Raw genomic sequence first — 25,302 nt, forward strand, 5'->3', positions numbered from 1 at the left:
CCGGCAGGTGGCTCTGCTCCCCGCGAGGTGCTGGGCTGGGCGGGTGCTGAGCCGAGCTGAGCCAAGCCGTGCTGAGCTGTGTTGTGCTGTGCTGTGCCGTGCCAGGCTGAGCCGAGCCATGCCGTGCCACATTGAGCTGAGCTGTGCCGGGCTGAGCCAAGTTGAGCCAGGCCAGGCCAAGCAGAGCCATGCCGAGCCGAGCCAGGCAATGCTGTGCTGAGCCAAGCCGTGCCGAGCCGGGCGGTGCTGGCGGGGCTGCAGCGGGCAGGGCGGTGGCGGCAGCACCGCTGCAGCCGCGGGGCCGGGCACCGCCGGCGCTGGGGGGTCGGGCGGGCAGCCCGCGGCGAGCGGTGCCGGCGGCAGCGCCGGGCTCCGCACCTCCCCGGCGCCCGCGGCTGCCGGCGGCAGCGCTGGCATGGGCCCCGGCTGCGGTAACTCCCGCCGCAGATGCGCCCCCAGGCAGCCTCATTAACCTTTCCTGATTAAGGCAATTTTTTCCAGCACGTTATCCGCTAATCGAAACATCGCTGGCTGCTCTGCTCCGTGGGGCTCGGGACGGGAGCCGGCACCTCTGGCCGGAGGGGCCGTGCGTGGCCGGGGACGCGGGGGGCCGGGGGGCCGTGCGGGGCCCCCTCCCTCCCTGCCCACCTCGGCCCGGGACGGTAGCAGGGTCCGTGCAGGGGCAGGGACCCACAGAGGGTGGAGACCGAGTGGAGCTGAGGACTTGGAGATGCTGGTGGACCTGGAGGGGCTGGGGGGTCTTGGGGGTCCTGGAGATGCTGGGGGAATCCAGACGGACTGGAGAGCAAGTGGAGCTGTGGACCCCAGGGATCAGGGGGACCCCGAGGGGCTGGGGGCTCTGGAGAGGCTGGGGGAACCCTGGGGCTGGGGACCCCGGGGATCAGAGGGACCCCGAGGGACTGGGGGCTCTGGAGAGGCTGGCAGGACCCTGGTGCTGTGTGACCGCGGAGATGCTGGGACACTTAAAGCTGGCGAGGGCTGGGAAGGCGGTGGGGAGCCGGGGCCCCGGGGGTGGCGGGACGGGGCGGGTGATGGGGCCGGATGCATGATCCGGGGGCTCTGCGAGCTGCCCCCCGCGGCGTGGGCACCCGGGGGGCTGCGGCGCCGTCCCCACCGCCGGGAGAGCCGCAGCAGGCTGCCGAGGCGCCTGGCTGCCAGCTTCACCGGCAGCAAATATTCACGGCTGCTAAAGGCAGATGCTCACAGCATCTGGAGTCCCAGGCAGGTTTGGCACCATGGCCCGTGCACCTCCCTCGATGGGGCATCACTCTGGGGGAAGCTGGGGTGCTGCTGGGGCACGCAGGGCCAGGGGTGAGGGCTGCTGCAATCCCAGCTCCCTGGGTGCAGCATCCTGGGAGCACGGCGGGTTTCCCAGCCAGCAGCATGTGCTGAGCCTGGGGACAGCCTGGCCGCTGCGTGTGTGCGCTGCGCGGCAGCCCTGCCGCCTGGCGCCCTGGCTGCACGTGCATGCCGTGCCACGTGTGCGTGCTGTGCCATGAGTGCATGTGCCACATGTACATGCTGTGCTGCATGTACGTGCTGTAGTACACATGCACAGTGCTGTGCATGCATGCTGTGCTGCATGTGCACGCTGCGTGTGCACGCTGTACTGTGAGTGCACGCTGTACTGCGAGTGCATGCTGTGCTGTGTGCACGCTGCATGCGCACACTGCTGTGTGTGCACGCTGTGCTGTGCATGCACGCTGTGCTGCATGTGCACACTGTGCCATGCATGCATGCTGTGCTGCATGTGCATGCTGTGTGTGCACGCTGTGCTGCGTGTGCACACTGAGCTGCATGTGCACGCTGTGCCATGTGTGTGCATGCATGGGACCCCCACAGCCCCCCTCACTCCTGCCCAGGGCAAGCTGCCAGGCTCAGTCTGGCAATGCCAGAGCTCTTCCCTCCTCCCGTGTGTGTTGGCAAAATCCTGCTGGCAAAGTTGGGAAACAGAGACAGCCCTGTTGGCCCGGCTGCCGGGGGAATCGCAGCTGCGGCGGCACGCGAAGTGCACAGTCATGGCGCAATCTGCTCCGCCGGAGGTGTTACTCCACGGGGAGTGCAGCGGCCCTTGGGGGCTGACGTTGTGGGGGCTGCCCGGGGGCGGCCAACGTGCAGGGGGATGCCCAGCCCTGCTGTGCCGGCGTTACCCAGGCTGGGCGGCGGGGCGCGGGACGGAGTCGCGGCCTGCAAGGACAGAGCTGCGGCGTGCACCGTGGGCACAGACAGCAAGGACACACTGAGCTGCGATGCCCGGGCAGAGCCCGGAGCTGAGCGGGAGATGCCGGGATGCCCACGGTGCCGGGCCCTCGTCCAGGCGAGGAAGGCAGCTGGCAACGCTGCTGCGGGTGGCCTGGCCCCGGGGCTGGGGGCCACCGGGCCCATGGGACACCCACAGTGTGCTGTGCCCCCCCAATCCCTGCCCGCCCGGGTGACCCGGCCGTAGCCACCAGCACGCATGGGCACGCCTGTGGGCGTGCTGTGCAAGCAAAGCGATGTCCATGTGCACAGCCCCTGCACACCGCCCAGCCGCCCTGCCCCCCTCCTTTGCACATGCGTGGAGGGGCACACGCGTGCCCGTCCCTGCCCAGCCGTGCACCGCCATGCACACATGCGTGTCCATCCTTGCCTGCCCATGCACCACCACGTGCACACGTGTGCCCAGCCGTGCTTCGCCATGTGCACGCATGGATCCGTCCCACCGGGTAGCAGACCCCGCTCGGTCAGCACCCGCTCCCCGCCGAGAGGCGACCCGTGGCTGCCCGCCACCCTGCGCGCTGCACAGATGGTTTCTGTCTTCCAGTAAATCATATTTATGTGCACACATGGCCGAGAGTGGGTGAGAGCGAGAAACGGATTCCCCAGAGCGGGCAGGATTTACGAGAGGAAATGGCTTGCAGATTCCCTTTCTTTCCCCTGCGCCTTTCTCCCCCCCGTTTCTTGCTTTTCCAAGTGCAGGTCAGGGCTGTGCTGGAGCATGCCGGGACGGCCGGGAGCCTCGGCGGGGTGCGTCGGGGCCACCCCCTCCCCAGCACCCTGCGGCTGCAGCAGCCCTGGATGGCTCCTGGGTGGGTGCAGGGGGCCACCAAGGTGCTGCAGGTGGGACGTGGGTGCCTTGCATGGCACTGCCCGGTGCCCTACACGTGTCTGAGGGCATGGGGGTGTGCACGTGTGCGTGTATCTGAGCACGTGTGTGTGTGTCTGTGCACGCATGTGCCAGTGTGAGCGTGCCTGTGCATGCTTGTGCGTGCCTGTGCGTGCATGCAAGCATGCGCCTGTGCATGCATGAACATGCATGGAGGGGGAGACGAGGCCCGAGCAAAGCGTTGCTCTTTTCCCAGGCATTACATAATAAACCACTGGCGATAGCGGATACGGGGTGTTTCGTGCTACGTGTGCCACGCAACGCTGCCTTCCGGCACGCCGCCGCCCCGTTACGTTCCAGGGAGCCAATTAACGGGATCCCTCCAGCAACAGCATTTGAAAACTTCTCTCCGAGATCAGGGGCACCCGAACTGGTGGGTTGTGTAGCTGAGGGGAGGCCCGGGGAGCGCCGGAGGCGCGGGCAGTGCTGCGGGCTGGGCGCAGGAGCAGAGCCGCTGCCACGGCTGAGCCCAGGCTGCCTGTGTGCAGTGCCGGGGCTGCTGCCACCCCACGCTCTGCTTGCCTGCCCCGCGCGGTCCTCTTGCACGCTCACATCCACCCCTGTGCACACCTCTTTGTGTGCATCCTCCCTCCCCCATGTGCGCAGACACTCCCCTCCCCGGGCTCCCCACTTGCACAGGCACCTCTGCACGTGCAGACACTAACCCACGTGCACACAGCACTCCTGCACACGCCGACCTGCACAGGCACACCTCCGTCGTGTACACGCACTTCTGCATGCAGGCTTCTCCCTGTGTGCACACCCATCCCTGTGCGCACGTGAGCCAGTGCATCCCCGTGTGTCCCTGTGCGTCCCCACGTGTCCCTGTGCTCAGCTGGCCCCTCACGGCTTCTCCGCTCCTGCCGGCAGAGCTGTTGGTGGGCTGAGCCAGGGCTGCCAAGCTCGCGGGACGAAGCCGCTGCTCCAGGGCTTGCTCCCACGCGGGATTCACGGCCGTGGTGGGGAACGGCCGGCCAGCAATGACAACAGCCCCGGCACCCGCTGCCTGTCACTGTCCCTGCAGCTGGCCGCAGCCTTCCCCGGCACACATGCAGGTGCGTGGCTACAGCTCTAACGAAGGCACATGCGTGCACATGCAGGCACACACCTGCACACGCAAGCACACACGTGCACGTGCAGGCACCCCCGTGCCCACGCGCCCGCAGTGGTGCCCAGCTGAGAGGCCCCGCTGGTGCCCTGCTCCTCCATCCGCCCCGTCCGTGCGGGCTCCATGCGCCCGGTGTGTCCCTCCTCTCGGCACATCCCCGGGGCCGAGTGGCGCCTCCGCACGCTGGGGACTCGGGGCCCGGCGCAGGGGTGAGCACCCTGGGTTGGGCTGTGCTGGCCGGCGTCTCCGGGGTGGCCGGGCGGGGAGCGCCGGGCGGGGGCTGCCTGCACGGCCCCCGCCCCGCAGCTCCTGACGTGCTGCTCCGGCGGCGGCAGGATGTTTGCTTTGGCGCCAGCACGGGCATGCCGGGCGGGCGGGCAGCTGCAGCCGGGGGCCGGGGCGGTGCTGGCCGGGCCCGTCTTTGGGAGGGGGCCCCGCGGGGAGCTGAGCAGGTGCCGTGCACGCAGCGGGTGCCTGGGGGGGGTCAGCAGAGCTCTGGGGAGCTCTGGGGAGTCGGCACTGGGGAGGGCAGAGTGCAGCGTCTCGTGCTGTGGGGTTGGGGTGGACTGGCATAGTGTGGCACGGCATGGCATAATATGGCATGGCATGGCACGGCATGGCATGGCACAGCGTAATGCAACGTGGCATGACACAGCACAGCACATGGCGTAGCATGGTGCAGTGTGGCACGGCGTGGCACGGCACAGGGTGAGCGCCGTGCCCCGCGAGCGTGGGGCGGTGGGAGGGGGCTGCTGGCTGTCTGGAGCCGGTGCGGTGCAGGCCGTGTGTGTGTGGGGGGGTCTCCCAGGAGTGCAGCGTGGGGGGCAGCTTCCCACCCACTTTTCCGGACGCCGGCAGTGGGAACAAGCTGTGGGGCCGGAGCCGGGAGCGGCCGGGTGGCCGGGGCCGAGTGCTTCCAGGTGCAGCGGGGCCGGCGCCGGTGGCAGCTGCACTCTGGCCCGCAGAGCCGTCCCCGCGCAGCCCCGCGCACCCCCCCCCCACGGGGACGCCCCGTCCCGCGCAGCCCCGCGCCCCCCCCCCCCCACGGGGACGCCCCGTCCCGCGCAGCCCCGCGCGCCCCCCCGTGGCTCGTCCCCGTCCCGCGGCGCGCACGGAGGCCGCGGAGCCGGCAGCGTTTCTGCCCGTGGTTTTATTTCCGTCCGCGGAAGCCCCGTGCGGGCGCCCCGGCTGCAGCGCGCCGGCACGGGGGGCGCGGGGGGGGGGGCGCGGGGCTTCGGCCGAGGCGGCCCCGGCATCGGCCCCGGCATCGGCCCCGGCCCCGGCCCCGGCCCGGGGAGGGGCAGCGGCGGCGGCGGCGGCGGCGGGGGGGCAGCGCGGTTCTGCTTCTGCTTTTTTCCCCCTTTTCCTTATTTACAAAACTCGCCGCTGCCCCCCCACAGCCGCCCGGCAGCAAAGCTAAAACCGGCAAAGCGGGTGCGAGGGGCAGCGCCGGAGCTGCCCCCAGACCCCCCGCCGCTGCCCGGCCCCCTAACCCGAGCGATGCCAGGGCGGGATGGTGAAAGCGCTGAGCGGGGGTGGGCAGCCGGGGGGGGCCGTGGGGGCGGCTCCGCATCTGGAGCCCGACACCTGGGAGTGAAGCGAGGGGCGACGGAGGCGGCAGGGAGGGAGGGAGCGTCCCGCCGCCGCGGCCCCCGCGGCCTTCCCGCGCCCCCGGAGGCCCCCAGGGTGGGGGGGGGCAAGCGCCCCATGCGTCCTTCGCCACCGCCGCCCAGGCCCTCACCGCCCTTAGGAATAGGCCAGTCCTTGGAGCGAGCGCGCCGAGGTGTGAAACTTGTCCGAGTCCTCGAAAGACTGGTCTGGGCGCCGGGGAGGGAAGGCAAAGGGGGGGGGTGAGTGGTGGGGCACGGGCCCCCGTCGGCGCGGGGCCGGCGAGGGGGCCGGCGGCGGGCTGCGCTCACCTTGCAGGCTGCCGCCGCTGGCACTGGAGCAGGCGGGCGGCGGGGAGCTCTGCGGTCGCACCACGGGGGCGAAGGCGCTTTTCTGCTTCACCGCCGAGATCATGTTGACGGGGGAGAAGGAGAAGACGCCGGCAGGGCTGGAGGTGTTGGTGCCCGACGGGAGGCTGATGGAGGAGGCACCGAGCGGGGGGCTGGAAGGCATAACTGGGGGGAGAGACACCCACTGAGCCACGCAGAGCTGCACGGGGCGAGAGCCGGGGACCGGGCATCGCTCCTGGCTCAGCCCAGGACGCCCGGCGGCAGCAGCCCGGCACCTGGCTTCACTCCCGGCTCAGCCAGGGACGCCTGGTGGCAGCATCCCAGCACTGGGCATCGCTCCCGGCTCAGCCTGGGATGCCCGGAGGCAGCAGCCTGGCACCTGGCTTCACTCCCGGCTCAGCCCGGGATGCCCGGAGGCAGCAGCCTGGCACCTGGCTTCACTCCCGGCTCAGCCCGGGATGCCCGGAGGCAGCAGCCTGGCACCTGGCTTCACTCCCGGCTCAGCCCGGGATGCCCGGAGGCAGCAGCCCGGCACCTGGCTTCACTCCCGGCTCAGCCCGGGACGCCCGGCGGCAGCATCCCGGCACCTGGCTTCACTCCCGGCTCAGCCCAGGACGCCCGGAGGCAGCAGCCCGGCACATGGCTTCACTCCCGGCTCAGCCCAGGACGCCCGGCGGCAGCATCCCGGCACCTGGCTTCACTCCTGGCTCAGCCCGGGATGCCCGGAGGCAGCAGCCCGGCACCTGGCTTCACTCCCGGCTCAGCCCGGGATGCCCGGAGGCAGCAGCCCGGCACCTGGCTTCACTCCCGGCTCAGCCCAGGACGCCCGGAGGCAGCAGCCCGGCACCTGGCTTCACTCCCGGCTCAGCCCGGGATGCCCGGAGGCAGCAGCCCGGCACCTGGCTTCACTCCCGGCTCAGCCCGGGATGCCCGGAGGCAGCAGCCCGGCACCGGGCTTCACTCCTGGCTCAGCCTGGGATGCCCGGAGGCAGCAGCCCGGCACCTGGCTTCACTCCCGGCTCAGCCCAGGACGCCCGGAGGCAGCAGCCCGGCACCTGGCTTCACTCCCGGCTCAGCCCGTGATGCCCGGCGGCAGCAGCCCGGCACCTGGCATCACTCCCGGCTCAGCCCGGGATGCCCGGTGGCAGCAGCCCGGCACCGGGCATCGCTCCCGGTTCAGCCCAGGATGCCCGGCGGCAGCAGCCTGGCACCTGGCATCACTCCCGGCTCAGCCAGGGACGCCCGGCGGCAGCATCCCGGCACCAGACATCGCTCCTGGCTCAGCCCAGGACACCCGGCGGCAGCATCCCGGCACCAGGCATCGCTCCCGGCTCAGCCTGGGATGCCTGGCGGCAGCAGCCCAGGGCCCTGCTGCCCCGTTTCATTGCAGCCGGCTCGGGGCCGTGGATGGATGCGGGATGCCGGGGGCCCCGGAGCACCGTGGAGGCAGTCGCACCGCGCCGCGGACTCACTGGCGTAGGGGGAGTTGGCGGTGGAGCCGTTGAGGAAGCTGGGGGAGCCGGGCACCCCCAGGCTGGCCATGGTGCTGCCCCCGTAGCCGCTGATGCTGGAGGCGCCGCTGTAGCTGCCCTGCTGCGGCGTGGAGCTGGGCACATAGCCCCGCGGCGAGGCGCTGCTCGTGCTGCGCGCGTAGCCTGCGGGCGACAAAGCCGGCGCTGGCACTGCGGTGGCAGCCCGGCGCCCGGCCCCGCGCTCGGCCCGGCGCCCTTCCCACCTTGCTCGGTGCCCTGCGCCGCCTCGCCGATGTTGACGGCCAGCTGGCTGCCGAAGGAGTTCACCCCCATGACGCCGGCGGCGCCGTGGCTGCCGGCGAGCGAGGAGAGCTGGCCGGGCGTGCGGGGGACGCTGTACAGCGCCTCGGCGATGTCTGCCGCCCGCTTCAGGATGATGTCCTGCGGGGACGGGGACGGCGTCACCCCGGCGCACAGGCTCCGCTCCTGCCACCCTGGGACACGCGCAGCCCGGGCGGCCCCAGGAAGGGGAAGCGGCTGTGCCGCGGCGGGGGCGGCCGAGGCTGCTCCCGCTCGTGCCAGGGGCCAGGAAGGACGTGGGAGCAGCGGAGGCTCCGGGGCGGCAGCGCCCAGCCCAGCGGAGCCGCGGGGCCCTGACCCGGGCGGCCGCGCTTTCCGCCCAGGTGGGGGGCGGCCGGCGGGGCCCTGACGCAGCGCCCGAGGAATCCTAACGCGAAGCAGATGTGGGGCCGGGCGGCCTGCTGCCGGCACGGCACCATGTGGCGCTGCACAGCACGGCACAGAGCATCACAGCACGGCACGGCACAGCGCTGCACGGCACGGCACAGCACTGCACGGCGCTCTATGGCACGGCACAGTGCTGCACGGCACGGCACAGCGCTGCACGGCGCTCTATGGCATGGCACAGCGCTGCACGGCATGGCACAGTGCAGCCCAGCATGGCACGGCATGGCACAGCACAGTGCTGCACAGTGCTCTATGGCACAGCACAGCACTGCACGGCACGCCACAGTGCTGCACGGCACAGAGCATCACAGCACGGCACGGCACAGCGCTGCACGGCGCTCTATGGCACGGCACAGCACTGCACAGCACGGCACAGTGCAGCCCAGCATGGCACGGCATGGCACAGCACAGTGCTGCACAGTGCTCTATGGCACAGCACAGCACTGCACGGCACGGCACAGTGCTGCACGGCACAGAGCATCACAGCACAGCACGGCACAGCGCTGCACGGCACGGCACAGAGCAGCACGGCACGGCCCAGCGCTGCATGGCCCAGCGGCATCCCGGCACGCATGGCCCCCGGTACCTGGTTGCTGTGCGGCATCCCGTAGAGCGCTTCCACCAGGTCGGCCGCCCGCTTCAGCAGCACCTCCTGCGGGGGAGCGGGTCATGGTTTGGGGGGGGGACGGGCACTGGCACCCCGTCCCCGTCCCCGTGCATCGCCCGGGCGGCCCAGCGCCTACCTTGGGCAAGCGCTCGGGGTCGCCGGGGTGCCGGGGAATGACCTTCTGCAGCCGCTGGAAGCCGTAGTCGATGGTGGGCTCGTTCAGCGCTGGGCGAGGGGACACGGCGGTGAGGGCTGCCGCGCATGCCACCCAGCAGGCCAGCCGCCACGCCGGCACTGAAACCCTGTGATTGCCCTGCACATCCCACGTGCAAGTGCATGCGTGTGCACAGCCCTCGGGCACTCCGCACGTGTGTGCATGGCTGCTGCTCATACCAGATGCGTGTGCACGCTGCCACGCTCACCCTGCGTGCATGTGCACACTGTAGGCATGCATGCTGCCCTGCTCACTGCACACGTGTGCATGCTGCCACACTCACATCATATGCATGCTGCCACGCTCACACTGCACACGCATGCATGCTGCTGTGCTCATGCCACATTCATGACGCTGTCCAGGATGGGGCTGGGTCACCCCACGGAGCCAGGGGAGGGAGCTGGCAGGAGGCTGCGGGGACCCCCGGGCATGGGGACAGGCACATCTGCACACACGCGTGCACGTGCACATGCACGCACATGCACCCATGTACACATTCACCCACGTGCGCAGGGGCTCCCCACTCTGCCCCGGCACAGATGCCTCAGGCGGGTGCACGCTGGCTCCTTTGCACACGCGTGGTGGATCCCGCAGTGCCCACACACACGTGACGCCGCACAGGTGCGGTCATGCACTTGCCATGCCGGACGTGCACTGACACACTCTCCCACACGTTATTGCACACGTGGAGTCTCAGTGGTGCCTCCTGCATCGTGTTGTGCATGCATGCACAACCGCTCTGCACACACAGAGCACTGTGCATGTGTGCCACACGCACTGGTGGTGCGGCACGCACACGGCACAGCCGCGTGCCCAGGCCGCCCACCTGGCGCCCGCCCTCACCCGTGTAGACGAAGCGGCCCGGGGCGCCCTTGCAGAACTGCTTGGACTTGTAGGAGAGCGTCACCTCCACGACGCCGGGGATGTGCCGCGGCGGGGTCTGCACGCGGATGGCGTGCGGCGTGATGAGCTGCGGGGGCGTGCCGGGCTGAGGCGGCCGGGCGCCGGCGGGGGGTCGCCCTGGCCCCCCTGCCGCCCCCGGCACCGCCGCCTACCTCGCTCCACACCAGCATGGTGCCGAAGACGACCTGGAGCCCGTCGAAGAAGTTGTCACCGATGACGATGACGGTGGCCCCGCCGGTGGTCCAGCCCTCGCTGGGGCTGATGGCTTTGATGCAGGGGGTGGCTGCTTCGGGCGGCAGGGGAGAGGCAGGGCAGCAGCGTGAGCGGGCGCCGCATGGTGGGGCCGGGCCCGGAGCGGCGACGCAGCGGGGCAGCACTCGCAGGAGCTGCACGCGTGGCACGGAGGGACGGAGCACGCGTGCCGCGTCTTGCACGGATCGAGTGTGTGTGCTGCGTCTTGCACGGATGGAGCATGCATGCTGCGTCTTGCATGGACAGAGCATGTGTGCCGTGTCTTGCATGGACGGAGCGTGTGTGTCACGCCTTGCACGGACAGAGCCCGCGTGCTGTGTGCGCAGAGGGATGGAGCTTGTTGGAAGGGCAGGCAGAGCCCGTTCCCGCCGGATGGACGGGCACAGAGAGCGCGCACGGGCCGCGCACACCCCGGGAGAGCAGAGCAGCTGAGGCTTGGATGGATGGACGGACAGGCAGACAGAAAACGCACGTACACAGTGTGGGCACGGACGGGCAGGGAAGCTGTGCACGTGCTCCTGGCTGCCGCGAGCGGCCGCGCGAGGCCTGGCTACGGAGCGGGGCGCCCGCTTTTGCGGCTCAGCCGCGCGCCCCCCCGGGCCACGCTGGCTCCGTGCTCGGAGCCGCTGTGTGCCGAGGGGCAGACATGCACCTCCACGGGGGCCCGTGCTGGGGCACCGGCTCCGCAGGGCTGCACTGGCCCTGCCGGACGTGCACACGTGCACCCTTGTGTGCAAACACGTGTGTGGGGTGGGTGCAGGTGTGTACGCCCCTGTGAATGTGCTCACTTACATGCATGTGTGTTTGCTTTCCAATGCTACATTAGCATCTCTGGGCACACACGCCAGGACTGTGGCACGTACACCCACATAGGTGTGTGCAAACACACGGTGCGTGTGCGTGTGCACGCCCTGGTCCCCATGCCGCAGGCCCGGCTGGCCGGCACTCACCTTCGGAGGGGTCGAGGCGCCGTGCCCGGCGGCCGTGCTTGGAGTTGTTGTGGACGAACATGTTGTCGGACACAGCCAGGACGTGGCCATCCACGTTCACCGTCGTCGACACCACCACCTGCGGGAGAGTCGCGGCGGGGGGAGCTGGCTCAGGGCCGCGACCGCCCCACGCCCGGCTGCTCCCATCGCATCCTTTCCCTCCCCTGGACAAATCTGTCCCGCCGGAGGGTCCTCATGGCCCCGCTCATCCCCAGGGTCCCCCCACACCTCTGAGCATCCTCAGATGGCCTGGCCTTGCCCTCTGGACCCTCTGTGCCTGGATGGGACAGCCGTGGTGGTGGGGCGTGTGCAAATATGTACGTGTGCATCTGTGTAAGTGTGCATGCATGTGTACATGGGTGCTCTTGTGTGCATGTGTGCATACACAAGCACCCATGTGCATGCATGCATCCGTGTGCACTTGTGTATCTATATGTGCACACGTGAATATGTGTGTGCACATATATGTGAGTGCTTATGTGCGCGTGCACAAGCACCTGTGTGCATGCATGCATCCATGTGCATGTATGCATCTGTGCACATATGCACACAAGTGTTTATGCATGTGTATGTGGGTGCTTACGCGTGCATGTGTGCATACACAGGCACTGGTGGGCATGCATGCACCTGTGTGCACACATGCATCTGTGCATGCACAAGCGCGTGTGTGTATGTCTGCACATGACTGCGCACAACACTCGCTGCAAGATCCCAGCATCGGCCAGGGCACTGCCTTGGTCAGTGGCCATCACCATGCCGCAGGGCTGGGGGACACCGGGCGTGGGGGGACACCCCAAGTCCTCCCCTGCCACCCCAGCCCACACCCGCACGCCTCCCCTCGATCCCCTCGATCGCTGCCTCCGGCGTGGAGGTGGGTGGACTTGGCTGTTCTCCCGGAGCTGCTTGGTGCTATGCAAATTGGATAGGTCGTTAATCATGTAAAAATGTCACAATTATCATATCTTTACGAGAGGCCCTAATGAAGGCACCCGTGCTGGGTGGGAGACGGGACAGACCCCCCCTCTGCTCTGCAAAAGGAAACTCCAGCTGCCGGGGGGAAAGCTCAGCTCTGGGAAGGGGGGACATGGAGGAAGCCTTTGCAGAAGGGTCCAGGGGCGCGGGCCGCTCGGGAAACCCCCGAAGGGAGATCGAGCGCCCGATTCCCCTGGGCCCCTTTGAGAAAACATCCACGGGGTCGGCTCACCTGGAAGCGCCGCATGTCCCGGGGGTTCCCCGCATTCTTCAGGCAGTTTTGGTTGCATTTGAGGAAGAACTTGAGGAAGAACCTGGGGGGGAAGGCAAGACCCCAGTGGCCGGCGGCGGTCGCCCCGGAGACGCGCACAGTCGCTCGCTGCCATGCACGGCCCTGGTTTGTCCGTGCACCGCCCGCCCCATCCCGTCCCCCCTCGTGGGCACGGCCAGGTCCTCGGCTCGGCCTCTGGGACCTCGGGGCCGCGCACGCAGCTGCATGCCCAGAGCAAGGGCACGTGGCCTCTGGGGTCATGGGCATGTTCCCGGGAGCATGGACATGCTCCTGGGACCCTGGACATGTTTCTGGGAACATAGACATGTTCCTGGGACCACAGACATTTTCCTGGGACCCTGGACATGCTCCTGGGGTCATGGACATGCTCCCGGGACCCCGGACATATTCCTGGGAACATAGGCATGTTCCTGGGGTCCCAGACACACTCCTGGGACCCTGGACACACTCCCGGGCCCCCCCTCACTGCTGGTGGGAGTGCAGGCACACACATGCTGTCCGGGGACCACCCATACAGCCAATGTGCATGTACACATGTTGTGCCATGCACACACATGGGGACACGTGTGCACTGCACACACACACACATACACACAGGGGTGCACGCCAGGCACAAGCACACGGGCACACACTCTGCATGCACACACGCACACTGCCATATACCCGGCGCAAGTCCCTGCACACACACAGGCACGCGTGACCTGCATCTGCGCACAGCTGCAGGCACCCTGCATGCACACACACGCGCACACACATGCGCACACGGCTGGGAGGCCAGGCCCTCTGCCCGTGTCCCGCAGTGCCCCACGCAGCAGCTCGCTGGTGGCCTGCTGCACGCCCAGGACCTGCCCCGAAACATGGGCACCCACCAGCACCATGTCACTGCACTGTGCCAGGCCACCACACCGTGCCAGCCACCAAGCCATGACCAATCGCTGCGCCATGCCAGGTCACTGTGCCATGCCAGGTCACCGTGCGGTGCCAGGTCATCAGTGTGCCAAGCTACCGTGCCATGCCAGGTCACTGCACTGTGCCAGGTGATCGTGTCATGCCGGGCCACCGTGCTGGGACAAGTCATCACAACATGCCAAGTCACCACCCCACGCCAGGTCACCACGCTGTGACAGCTCACTGCATGGCACCAGGCCACCGCGTCCCTCCCTGCCACCTCCCCTCCCTTCGTTGTCTCCCTGCCCCTCGGCAGCGCTCCCGGCCTGCATCCCATGGACACCAAGGGGGTCTTGGGCCCCACTGGGCTGCAGGGGGCTGCTGGTGGCCCTGGGGACCCAGTGCTGCCAGGACTGGGGTTGCCCGGGCTCCTGCTCCCTGCCCACCCCTTGGTGCCTCCCAGAACCTCCAGAGCATCCCCTGGACAGGGTGACAGTGCCCTGGCCCTGCTTCCTGCGGGGACACAGCTGTGGGGCCCCTGCCTGCAACCACCCCACGGCTGCCAGCGACCTCGTCCTGCCGCAGACCCTGCTCAGTGGGCACGGGCCTCGCTGCCCTGCCCAGCGTCCCGCCTGGCATCCCGCCTGGCATCCCAGTCTGGTATCCCAGCCTGGCATCCTGCCCAGCATCCTGCCCCCCACATCCTACAAAGCATCCCATCCCTGCATCCTGCCTTGGCACCCCACTCCCACATCCCAATCCAGCCGTATCCCGGTCCCACATCCCACCCTGGCATTCTGCGCCTGCATCCCAACGCAGCACCCCACGCTGGCGTCCTGCCTGGGCATCCCGCGCCCCATCCCGCCGCAGCTCCCTCCCCGACCCCGCAAGGGCTCCGGGGAGGCCGCGGCAGCGCCGGGGGCTCCGCAGCAGCCGTGCCGCCGCGCCGGGGCCGGAGCGAGGCGAGGGGCCGCATGCAGGCTCCCGCCCGCCGCCCTCCCGGGTGCTCATCAGGGGAAGGAAGGAGCGCGGCAATGGGAGGGAAAACACCCCCCTGCCCGCGCGGAGATTGACGGAGGCGGCGCGGGGCGGCGGGCCGAGCCCCCCCGGCCCCCCAGGGCTGCGGCTTCGCGCCGAGGAGAGGGGAAATAATAATAAAAACACGTTGGACTTCTTCACCTCCTTAAGCGGCAGCCGCGCATATGGGCCCGGGAGTTAAAAATACAGACAATGTGCATACATTAGCATCCATAATGCACAACGCTCCCCATTTAATATGCAAATTCCCGGCAATGCTGCCGAACACCTTCTGTTCCGAGCGCATAAATTTGAATTTGCAATTAGAATAATCTTGTATAATTAATGAAAAGCGTCAATTTTAGCTCCTAAGTAATTTGATTAACATGTTGATAGGGCACTTATCTGGCTCTCTAAAGCAGTGGGGCCGGGCGCCGGGCCGGGGAGCGGCGCCGGGGGAGGCAGGGTGCGGGGCCGGGGGGAGGGCGCGGGAGCCGCGGCCCCGGGGAAGCCGCTCGCCCAGCCAGGCCGTGGCCCTGGGCCAGAGCCCGGCGGCCCCGGAGCGGTGCTGGGCGCCCGGGGTGGTGGCGGCTGCCTTGGCCGGGCCGCCAGAGCCGCAGCCGGCAGCAGCGCGGGCGGGCGGACGCACATCTGGCCGGCGGCCCGGGGCGGCAGCCAGCACATCTGGCTGCGCTGGGAGGGCCGGAGGCAGCGGGCGCATGGGGGCTCGGCGCGGGGCCGGGGCCGGGGGCGGTGGGAGGAAGCGCCGCGTCCCCATGTCCCTGCAGCCCAATGTGCCCGCATCCCCGTGCTCCCGTCCCCCTGCCAAGCCCTGGGGAACTCGTCACACGGGGAGGCCGCGCTGCACGGTGAGGGGTGGTGCCAGCTCCAGCCCCAACATCCCTGCACCAGCCTGGTGCTGGGCCGGGGGCATGGGGGGCCCTGCTGAGCATCCCGGCACCCATGGGCAACCCACAGCCCCACAGAGCTGCCCACCACGCTGGGGGATGCAGAGAGGGAGGCAGGGAGGGAGGACTGGATGGGAGAAGGATGGAGGGATGGAGGGCGGGAGGGATGAATGGATGGAGGGAGGGATGGGTAGATGGATGGAGGGATGGAGAGAGGGTGGATGGATGGATGGATGGCCAGAGGACTGGATGGAGGGAAGGGGGATGGATGGAATAGTGGATTGATGAATGGTGAGAAGCAGGGAGGGATGGAGAGAGAGCGAGGACTGGATGGGGGAAGAACACAGGGACAGATAGAGGATAGGATTGGGGAAGGGTGGAGGGATGGAGAGTGGGATGAGTGGATGGATAGACAGAGAACTGGATGGGGGAAAGGATGGAGGGATGGAGGGAGGGATGGAGGGGTAGAGGACTGGATGGGGGGAAGGATGGAGGGATGGAGGGAGGGATGGAGGGATAGAGGACTGGATGGGGGGAAGGATGGAGGGACATGTGGATGGCTACAGGACTGGATGGGGAAAGGGAGGGATAGAGGACTGGGTGTCCCGACCTGCTAAGCTGCCACAAGTGCAGCGATGAGCGTGCATTGCATGTGCATGTGTGCGACCCAGGCGTGGTGCCTGGGGGCAGCGTGGGGCTGTGCGGGTGCACGCTTGTGCCCCGTGCTGGGAGCCCAGGGTGCAAGGCAGAGCCGTGCCGCCGGCCTGGCTGTGCGTGTTTCCCAGGGAGCGGCAGTGTGCACGCCGCATGTGCCCGCGCGTGCCCCGCGGCACGGAGCTGGCGTGCCCTGCTGCCTGCCCGCCCCGGGCGCTGGGCACACACGCGTTCCCCGCTCGGCTGATGGAAGTGGTTGGCTGCTGCTTGTATTATTTATTTGTTTGACGTGCGTCGCAAGTGCTGCACTGACGGCAAACGTCGCTTCCCCCATCTGTCACAGCTGGCCACCGCCGCCTGGTGCCGGGTGCCTGGTAGCTGCGGCCAGCGCCAGATCGGTGAGGCGGCAGCGAGCTCTGAGCTGGGCGCATGGCACGGCATGGCATGGCACAGCACGGTGCAGCACGGCACAGCGCGGCACGGCATGGCGTGGAACAGTGCAGCATGGCATGCCATGGCGTGGTGCGGCATGGCACGGTGCAGCACAGCACGGCACAGCACAGCATGGCATGGCACAGTGCAGCATGGTGTGCCATGGCGTGGTGCGGCATGGCACGGTGCAGCACAGCACGGCACAGCACGGCATGGCATGGCACAGTGCAGCATGGCATGCCATGGCGTGGTGCAGCATGGCACGGTGCAGCACAGCATGGCACAGCACAGCATGGCATGGCACAGTGCAGCATGGCATGCCATGGTGTGGTGCAGCACGGCACGGTGCGGCACGGCACGGCACGGCATGGCACAGTGCAGCATGGCATGCCATGGCGTGGTGCAGCACAGCACGGCACAGCACGGCATGGCGTGGCGTGGTGCCAGGAGCCCGCGCCGGCCGGCTGCACCGCCTGCAGCGATGCCTCAGCAGACGCAGGCTGCCCTGGCTGCCCCCGTCGGGCCACACATGCAGCGAGTGCGCGGGGCCTCAGCGAGGTGCCGGGCTCGCACAGCAAGTGCTAAGCTCTGCCCGCCGTGCTGCCACGGAGCGAGGCGCCGAGCAGCTGCGGGCGCTGGGGCACGAGAGGCCGCAGCAAGCTGCGGGGTGCTGCCTAACACCGGGGAGCAACGGCCGGGGAGAGCCGAGGGATTTCCTTCGGCAGCAGCCCCGCAGGGCTCCCGCGCCTGGCAGAGGGGTGGGCACGCCGCAGAGAGCCCGGCGGCGTCAGCCGCGGAGGAGATGGAGCAAGCGGAGAGCCGAGCGGCGCCACGGCTGCCCCCACCCCCAAGTCATTAACGCTAACAAGGCAGCACCTGCACCGATCCGGCTGAGGCTCCCCACCAGCTCCCGCATGCCCGAGGGATGCTCGGAGCCACCAGCCCGAGGGCACCGGCGATCCCCGGCTCCCATGTGCCCGAGGGATGCTTGGAGCAGCCAGCCCGAGGGCACTGGCGATCCCCAGCTCCCGCACGCCCAAGGGACGCTTGGAGCCACCAGCCTGAGGGCACAGGTGATCCCCGGCTCCCGCACGCCCGAGGGATGCTCGGAGCCGCCAGCCCGAGGGCACCGGTGATCCCCGGCCCCCATGTGCCCGAGGGATGCTCGGAGCCACCAGCCCGAGGGCACCGGTGATCCCTGGCTCCCGCACGCCTGAGGGATGCTCGGAGCCACCAGCCCGAGGGCACCGGTGATCCCTGGCTCCCATGTGCCCGAGGGATGCTCGGAGCTGCCAGCCTGAGGGCACAGGTGATCCCTGGCTCCCACATGCCCGAGGGATGCTCGGAGCCGCCAGCCCGGGGGTACTGGTGATCCCCAGCAATCCCCGGCTCCCGCACGCCCGAGGGATGCTCGGAGCCCCGCAGGCCACGGGCACCTACCTGTCGATGATGACGGGGTCGGACGGCGTCTCGTTGCGGTTCCCGCAGCTCTTCTTGTCGCAGCAGCGGCTGGGCAGGCGAGAGGAGCAGCGTGAGTGGGGCCGCTGCGGTCCCCCAGCCTGGCACTGCACCCCAGGGTGCTGGCAGCTCCCAGCCCTCCCAGCCTAGCACTGCACCCCAGGGTGCTGGCAGACCCCCAGCAGCAGGCACCCCAGGTCCAGCAATGCACCCCGGGGTGCTGGCAGCCCTCCCAGCCCACCAGCCCTGTTGCTGCACCCCAAGGTGCTGGCAGTCCCCAGGCTCCAGCCCCCTAGCCCCGGTGCTGCACCCCAGAGTGCTGGCAGCACCCCCAGCAGTGGGCACCCCAGGCCCAGTGCTGCACCCCAGGGTGCTATCAGCCCCCCTGGCAGCAGGCACTCAAGTCCAGTGTGCCGCGGGGAGGCATCGGCAGCCCTGGCCTCGTTAGCACGGCTCCCGAGATCAATTAGCGGCGCTGGCACGGAGTGCTAATTTGCACAAACACCGCGCGCGAGCGTGGTAAACAAGCGCTGCTCTAATGGGGCCCCGGGGACGGCGGCGGGCGCCGGCGGGCACGGCGGGGCCGGCAGCGCCCGCCGCCCCGGCGCTGCGCCTACCTGCACATGATCTCGTGGGTGAGCAGCACCCGGCACATCTCGGGGTTCTTGTCCTGCCCCTCGTAGACAATGGCCTGGGGGAGAGAGCGCCCAGCTGGGGTCCCGGGCCGGGCCAGGGCCCCCGGCCCCCACCGGCACACGCGTGTGTGCACAGCCAGGCAGAGCGCAGGGGCGTGCGCAGCCCGGGTGCATGCCCAGGCACAGCAACTTGCGGGTGCTCACGCCAACGCCCGCGTGCCAGCGAGCGACGTGCGCTGCTGCACGCGTGGCTGCGTGCAAGTGCAGGGCTGTACACCCTGCACACCTCTGTGCATGTGTGCCTGGGTGTGTGCACATGCAGTGTGGCCATGCACACCTGCGTCTGCATGTGCACATGAGCCTGTCCTGCACGCCTGTGTGGGTGAGTGTGCGCATGTGAGCATGTGCAGTGCAGGCATGCACACCTGCCTCTGCATGTGCACATGGGCCTATCCTGCACACCTGTGCATGTGTGCATGTGCACATGGGTGTGTGTACACATGTGCACATGGGTGTGTGCACAGGCAGTGCAGCCATGTGCATGCAGACGGGTCTGTCCTGCACATGGGTGTGTGTGCATGTGCAGAGAGGCGTGCCCTGCACACTTACATATGCACACACAAGTGCAGCTTTGCATGCCTTGCATACCTGTGTGTGCACGCACAGGTAAGACATGCGTGCCCTGCACACCCAGGGTGTGCACACAGGTACAGATATGCAAGCTCTGCTTACCCCTGTGCGTGCACACAGGCGCAGATGTGCATGTCTTGTGCAGCGGTGCGCGTGTGCGGCCCGGTGCAGCGCGCATGCTGCGAGGGCGGGCACCGGGGGGCTGCGCCGCCGCCGTACCTGCTTGGACATGGAGTCGACGAGGCGCACGTAGAGGTCCTGCTCCGTGCGGACGCCTGCGGGAGGAGAGGGGAGGCGTGAGCCGCGCGCGGCGCCCGGCCCCGCCGCCCCGCCGGCACCCACCGTTGCTGTAGAGCAGCTGCAGGCGGTAGTGGATGCCGTTGTTGGTCTTCTCGCCGCTCTGCTCCTGCGGAGGGAGGCGGCGGGTCGGACGCGGCGGCGGGGCCCCGCCGGCGCCCCGGAGCGCCGGGCATCGCCCGCGCCGGCCCCGCCGCCGCTCACCCGCTCCTTCTCCACGAAGTCGATGAAGGAGGTGCGCTCGATCTCCACGGGCTGGCCCTGCCGGTCGTACATGGCCAGCACGAAGTGGAAGAAGTTGGATTTCCGCAGGTTGGAGGGCGGCTGCTTCTCGAAGTGGGCGCGGGCCAGGCCCACGCCGCTGCGGGCAGCGGGCGGGCGGTGAGCGCCGCGCGGACACCGGGGCCCCGGCACCGCGGCGCAGGTCTTCAGGGGGGTGCAATGGCGGGGAGCGGGGAGGATCCCAGCGGGCAGCGGCCAGGGCGGTGGGGGAGCCCGGGCTGCAGGGACCAGGGGCGTTGGGGGGCTGAGGAGGTCCAGGGGGGCCTGCAGCACTGGGACAGGGCTGTCACCACTGGGACCCGGGAGGTGGGGGGGCATCCTGGCACTCACCCGGCCCCACAGGCCTGGGGACAGGGACCTGCCCCCTGCCCTGATGCCCCCGGTGCAGCACCCAGCACCCTGTGCTGCTCCCGCTGGGTGCAGCTCCCTGCCCTGCTGCCCCTGGTGCAGCACCCAGCACCCTGTGCTGCTCCCCCTGGGTGCAGCTCCCTGCCCTGCTGCCCCTGGTGCAGCACCCAGCACCCTGCCCTCTCCCCAGTGCAGCACCCTGCACCCTGCCCCGCTCCTGGCACACTGGCCCAATGCACGCCCGGTGCCGCTGGCAGGCACGGGTAGGCACACACACGTGTAAACACACGTACACACACGTGGTGCCTAGGTGCACTGCTAACAGGAGTGTCCCGGCATACCCCCATGCACGCGCACGCGAGCGTGTGTCCTCGTGCACAGCTGGCACGTACGTGCCCATCCTCGTGTGCTTGCACATGCCCATGCAGCGGCACACGCACGCTGGCTGCGTGCCGGCAGCCCGCGGGAGCCCCCCGGCCCCGTGTTTCCTGGCAGCTCCCCCCGGAGCGGGGGCTGCTGGCCGGGGGCTCCCGCAGCGCCGCCCCTCCCGCCAAGCGCGTGTGCACGGAGCCGAGCCCCGACGCCGCGGCTCCCGCGGCTCCCGTGGCGCCGGCCGACGGCCCCGGGCCGTCGGGGCAGCCGTGGCCGAGCCGCACGGCCGCGCGTCCCCGCGGCGCCAGCACCAGTGCTGGGCGGGCAGGCGCCCCGCGGCGCGGCCACAGCCCGGCCCCGGGGCTCCCGGCTGGCGCGGAGGCGGCCGGTGCCAGCGCTGCCCCCGGGCTCCCGGCCCGCGTGCCCGGAGCCGCGGCCCCGGCAGCGCGGCGGGAGGGGGCCGAGCCCGCGCGCCGCCGGGAATAGCTGCAGCTCTGCTCTCGGCGCTGCCGAGACCCCGGTGCTCCGAGAGCCCAGCCCGGCTGCCATTAATTATTAAAGGAAATCAGAGCATTTCCTAGCAGAGGAGCGCGGCGAATGTCGGTTACAGTAAAGCACCATCTCCCGCTCCGGGTCCTCCAGGAACCCGGGGTGCGGCGCAGCCAAGGCGCTCGGCGAAGCGTCCGGGGAGGGGGCACCCACACCGCCTGGGCCTGTGACCCACCGGGACCCCAGCCCCTGGGCACTGCACCGCTGGGACCCCGGCCCCTCTGCACTGCACCGCCGGGACCCCAGCCCCCGGGTGCTGCACTGCCGGGACCCTGGCCCCTGCGCACTGCACTGCTGGGACCCCGGCCCCTCTGCACTGCACTGTCAGGACCCCGGTCCCTGGGCACTGCACTGCCGGGACTCCGGCCCCTGCGCACTGCACTGCAGGGGCCCCGGCCCCTGGGCGCTGCACCGCCGGGACCCCGGTCCCTGGGTGCTGCACCGCCAGGACCCCGGCCCCTCTGCACTGCACCGCCGGGACCCCAGCCCCCGGGTGCTGCACTGCCAGGACCCCGGCCCCTGCGCACTGCACTGCTGGGACCCCGGCCCCTCTGCACTGCACTGCTGGGACCCTGGTCCTTGTGCACTGCACTGCTGGGACTCTGGCCCCTGTGTATTGCAGCACTGAGACCCCAGCCCCTCTGCATTACACTGCCATGACCCTAACCCCTGTGCATTAGGACCCCAGGCCCTCTACTTTGCACTGCCAGGACTGCAATATTTCTGTGTTGCAACCCCAGAGCCTGTGTGCTACACTGCTGGGACCCCAACCGCCGTGCGTTACATCCCTGGACTGGCCCCTCTGCCTGCTCAGGGCTGCAGCCCCTTGGACAGTTTGCTGGGGGCTTCAGAGCAGCGTGCAGGGAGCGACCCTGCGAGGCCAGACAGGCTCGCGCAGGTCCCTGCGGTGCTGCTGTCTGCTGCCACAGGAGCAGAGTGGCAGTGAGACACCCAGGAGCACCAAGGGTCTTGAAACAGGTCTGGGACACGAGGCACAGGCCGACTGGGTTTGGAGTCAGCAGTGACCTCGCATGCCCATGCGCCACGTCCACGTGCACGTTGCTCTTGATACGCGTGCAATTTGCGCCCAGGCGGCGGGTCTGGACTGCCCCGGCTGCCTGGATCCCATCCCCAGAACCACTGGGCTGGGGAGGCACAGCCCGGGGGGGGCTCCCACAGCATGCTGCGTGCCCGGCCAGCCTACGTGGGATGCTGCATGCCCCCCCCCCCCCCCCCCGGAGACGTGTGCAGCCACGTTGCTGCGCCTGCGCCCGGCCTGCGGCACGGCCCTCAGCTCCATGCGGCTTTGCCTGCCACCACGTCCCTTTGCACCTGCACTAGCTGCACCGAGCCCAGTTCGGTCCTGCCCCCCCACCCCGGCTGCCCCCTGCGGGACCCCGGCTGCCAGCACCAAAGTGCCAGTGCAAAGTCCCCGCAGCCCCTATGAGCCGCCGGAGCCGGGGAGCAGCCGGCGGGGAGGTATTTATCCACCTCGCCCACGGCCTGCTCTGGGCAGGGGAAGTTTCTGCACCCAGCAGGCAAGACCGGCACCTCCAGAGCAGGCGCAGGGGCTCTCCGGGGTGTCCAGAAGACCCCGGTACCCGACATGGATTCACACTTGAGACGCCCTATCAAGGCCGCCCGGCTGCTCCTCTGCACGGCACCGGCCGGAGACTCCCAGCTCCAGCGCCACTTCGCCCCACCAGCCCCATTCCTGGCAGTGTGTGTGGGGGAATCCTGCACATATCCCCCCCCCCCCCGCCTGGTCCTCATCACCCCACGGGGCAGAAGCTGCTGGTGACACGGACCCTGGCAGGGCAGGTCCGGGGCTGCACGAGGGCAGCTGCCACGGGCACCAGCATCGCTGCCTCCACAGCCCCGGGGCGAGCAGGGCTGGGGCACCCGGGGCCCGGGCCAGCGCCAGGGGGGTTGCCGGGGTCAGCAGTGTGACTTCCACAGCTTTTAGTCACCCTGGAGTTATTTGCAAATAGGGCAGCTCAGGATGCCCCCCCCCGGCTGGGCTTCAGCCCGAGGGTGCAGCTGCCGGTGCAAACGCGGACCGCCGGCAGCAGGGCTGGCAGTGGGGCTGTGGACCCCGAGCGCAGGGCCAGCGCGCTGGGACAGGCTCTCCCGTACTGCCAAGTGGCTTGGCGAAGCGGCTCAGCGTGGCGGGTACCGGGCTCGTGACTCTCTTCCCTGGGCAGGATGCAGAGGGGAGAGCAGGGCAGTGACATTCCCCCCCCCCGCCCCTAGACCCCCAGGTCCCACTGTCCCTGGCTGGGCAAGGGGCATGGAGCAGCCTGCCGTGGGGGCTCGGGTGCCGAGGAGGCTCTGGATGGGCTCTCAGCAGGCTGTGCTGGGTCCCCCCCAGCTCTCCATGCTGTGGGGTGCGAGGGCCAAGCCCCAGCACTCAGAGCGACCGTGAGCTCCATCCACGACCACCCCTTATGGACCCCTTCACCCTATGGCACACATGGGGGCATGGCCAGTGCTGGGGCGCTGCGGCAGGCCACAGCCCGGGACCCCCGGGCATGGCAGGGACAGCAATGGGCACACGGAGCCCCATGGGGACAGCAGGGATGGCGACGGTCACACAGAGACCCACAGGGACAACACGGACAGCAGTGGGGCACACAGAGCCCCATGGGGATGGCACAAACAACAATGGGGCACACAGAGCCTGAGAGGGACAACAGGGACAACGATGGGGCACACGGAGCCCCATGGGGACATCAGGGATGGTGATGGGGCACACAGAGACCCACAGGGACAGCAGGGACAGCGATGGGGCACACAGAGACCCATGGGGACAGCAGGGATGGTGATGGGGCACACAGAGCCCCATGGGGACAGCAGGGACAGCGATGGGGCACACGGAGACCCACGGGGCAGGCACGGACAGCGATGGGGCACACAGAGCCCCATGGGGACAGCAGGGACAGCGATGGGGCACACGGAGCCCCATGGGGACGGCACAGATGGTGATGGGCACATGGAGACCCACGGGGCGGGCATGGACAGCGGTGGGGCACACGGAGCCCCATGGGATAGCAGGGACAGCGATGGGGCACACGGAGCCCCAAGCCCCACGGGGACAGCAGGGAGCGCAGCGCCATGGGGAGCTGGGGCTGGCCAGGGCGTGGGGGGATGGCGGCGGGCGGTTGAGCGTGGCGAGCTCGGCGGTGCAAGCTGCGCGAACGGTTGCAGTGGTCCCTCCCTGCTGGCCCGGCCGGCCGGTGCCCTGCCCTCGCCCTCAGCAGCTTTTCCCACCCGACGTGGCGGACAAGGTGGGTGGTGCAGGTCCCGGTCCCGGTCCCAGCGGACGTGCAGCATGGCACTGCGCGATGAGCCCCTCGTGGCTCCGACAGCGGCACCTGCCCTGCTTCCACCACCCGCTGGCCCATCCGACATGTGGCCACAAGTCTGGCATGTGCAAGGTGCCAGGGTGGGAAGTGGGATGCCCAGGGTCCCTGGGTGCACGGGGTACGGAGGATGCCCAAGTGTCTGGGGTACCCCGGGTACCTGGGGGGTCCTGAAGTGCGTGCGCTGCGCAGGGTGCCTGGAGAGCGCGGGGATCCCTGGGATACCCGAGGTGCGCAGGGGTATGGACTGCAGGAGATGCCCAAGGAGCCCCGGTGCTTGTGCTGCCTGAAGTTCCTGGGGCGTACAAGGTTCCCGGGATGCCCCAGGAGTTCCTGGGATGCCCCAGCAGTCCTGGGATGCCCGGGATGCCCAGGGTACCTGGGATGCGCAGGATGCCCACAGTGCCCAGCATGCCCGGGACGCCCACGATGCCTAGGATGCCCGGAGTGCCCGGGATGCCCACGACGTCCGGGATGCCCACGACACCCGCAGTGCCCAGGATGCCCGCGGTGCCCCTTACCTCTGTGCGGCCGTGCTGGCGTCCAGGATGCCGGTGCTCTGCAGCCACCTCACGGAGGGCAGTCCGGCCGTCAGCGGCTCTTCCTTCATGGGCAGCCCCCCCCGGGGCAGCGCCTCCTGCACGGAGAACATGGCAAGGGGGGCTCGGGGGCAGCCCACCGCCCTCGCCCCGCAGCCGCCCCAAACTTTCTGCTTGGGCCTGGGGCTCAGTGGCGGGCAGGTGCCGCGGGCCGCCGTCGTGGGCGCTGGGGAAGCGGCATCTGCGGCTGC

At 69.4% G+C, this 25,302-nt stretch overlaps 1 protein-coding gene across 2 annotated transcripts; it reads right to left on the reverse strand.

The window, feature by feature from the left end:
• Window positions 1–5,942: 5,942 nt before the first annotated feature.
• LOC134139728 (transcription factor COE1-like) lies at window positions 5,943–25,164 on the reverse strand. Of its 2 annotated transcripts, none has more exons than XM_062574466.1 (16): window positions 25,034–25,164; window positions 19,804–19,960; window positions 19,645–19,708; window positions 19,522–19,577; window positions 18,655–18,728; window positions 18,020–18,088; window positions 12,621–12,702; window positions 11,378–11,495; window positions 10,328–10,458; window positions 10,116–10,242; window positions 9,195–9,283; window positions 9,038–9,103; window positions 7,968–8,145; window positions 7,705–7,887; window positions 6,194–6,397; window positions 5,943–6,091 (listed from the first exon to the last, which is right to left on the reverse strand). In XM_062574466.1, the coding sequence occupies exons 1-16, from the start codon at window positions 25,162–25,164 to the stop codon at window positions 6,021–6,023; spliced, it is 1,800 nt and encodes a 599-aa protein (XP_062430450.1). In that variant the 3' UTR covers window positions 5,943–6,020. The 2 variants fall into 2 exon arrangements, with proteins under 2 accessions (XP_062430450.1, XP_062430449.1); XM_062574465.1 differs by having other exon boundaries at window positions 10,328–10,461.
• Window positions 25,165–25,302: the final 138 nt, after the last annotated feature.

The sequence above is a fragment of the Rhea pennata genome, chromosome 4 (assembly GCF_028389875.1).
Source record: "Rhea pennata isolate bPtePen1 chromosome 4, bPtePen1.pri, whole genome shotgun sequence".
In the NCBI taxonomy this organism is placed as follows: domain Eukaryota; kingdom Metazoa; phylum Chordata; class Aves; order Rheiformes; family Rheidae; genus Rhea; species Rhea pennata.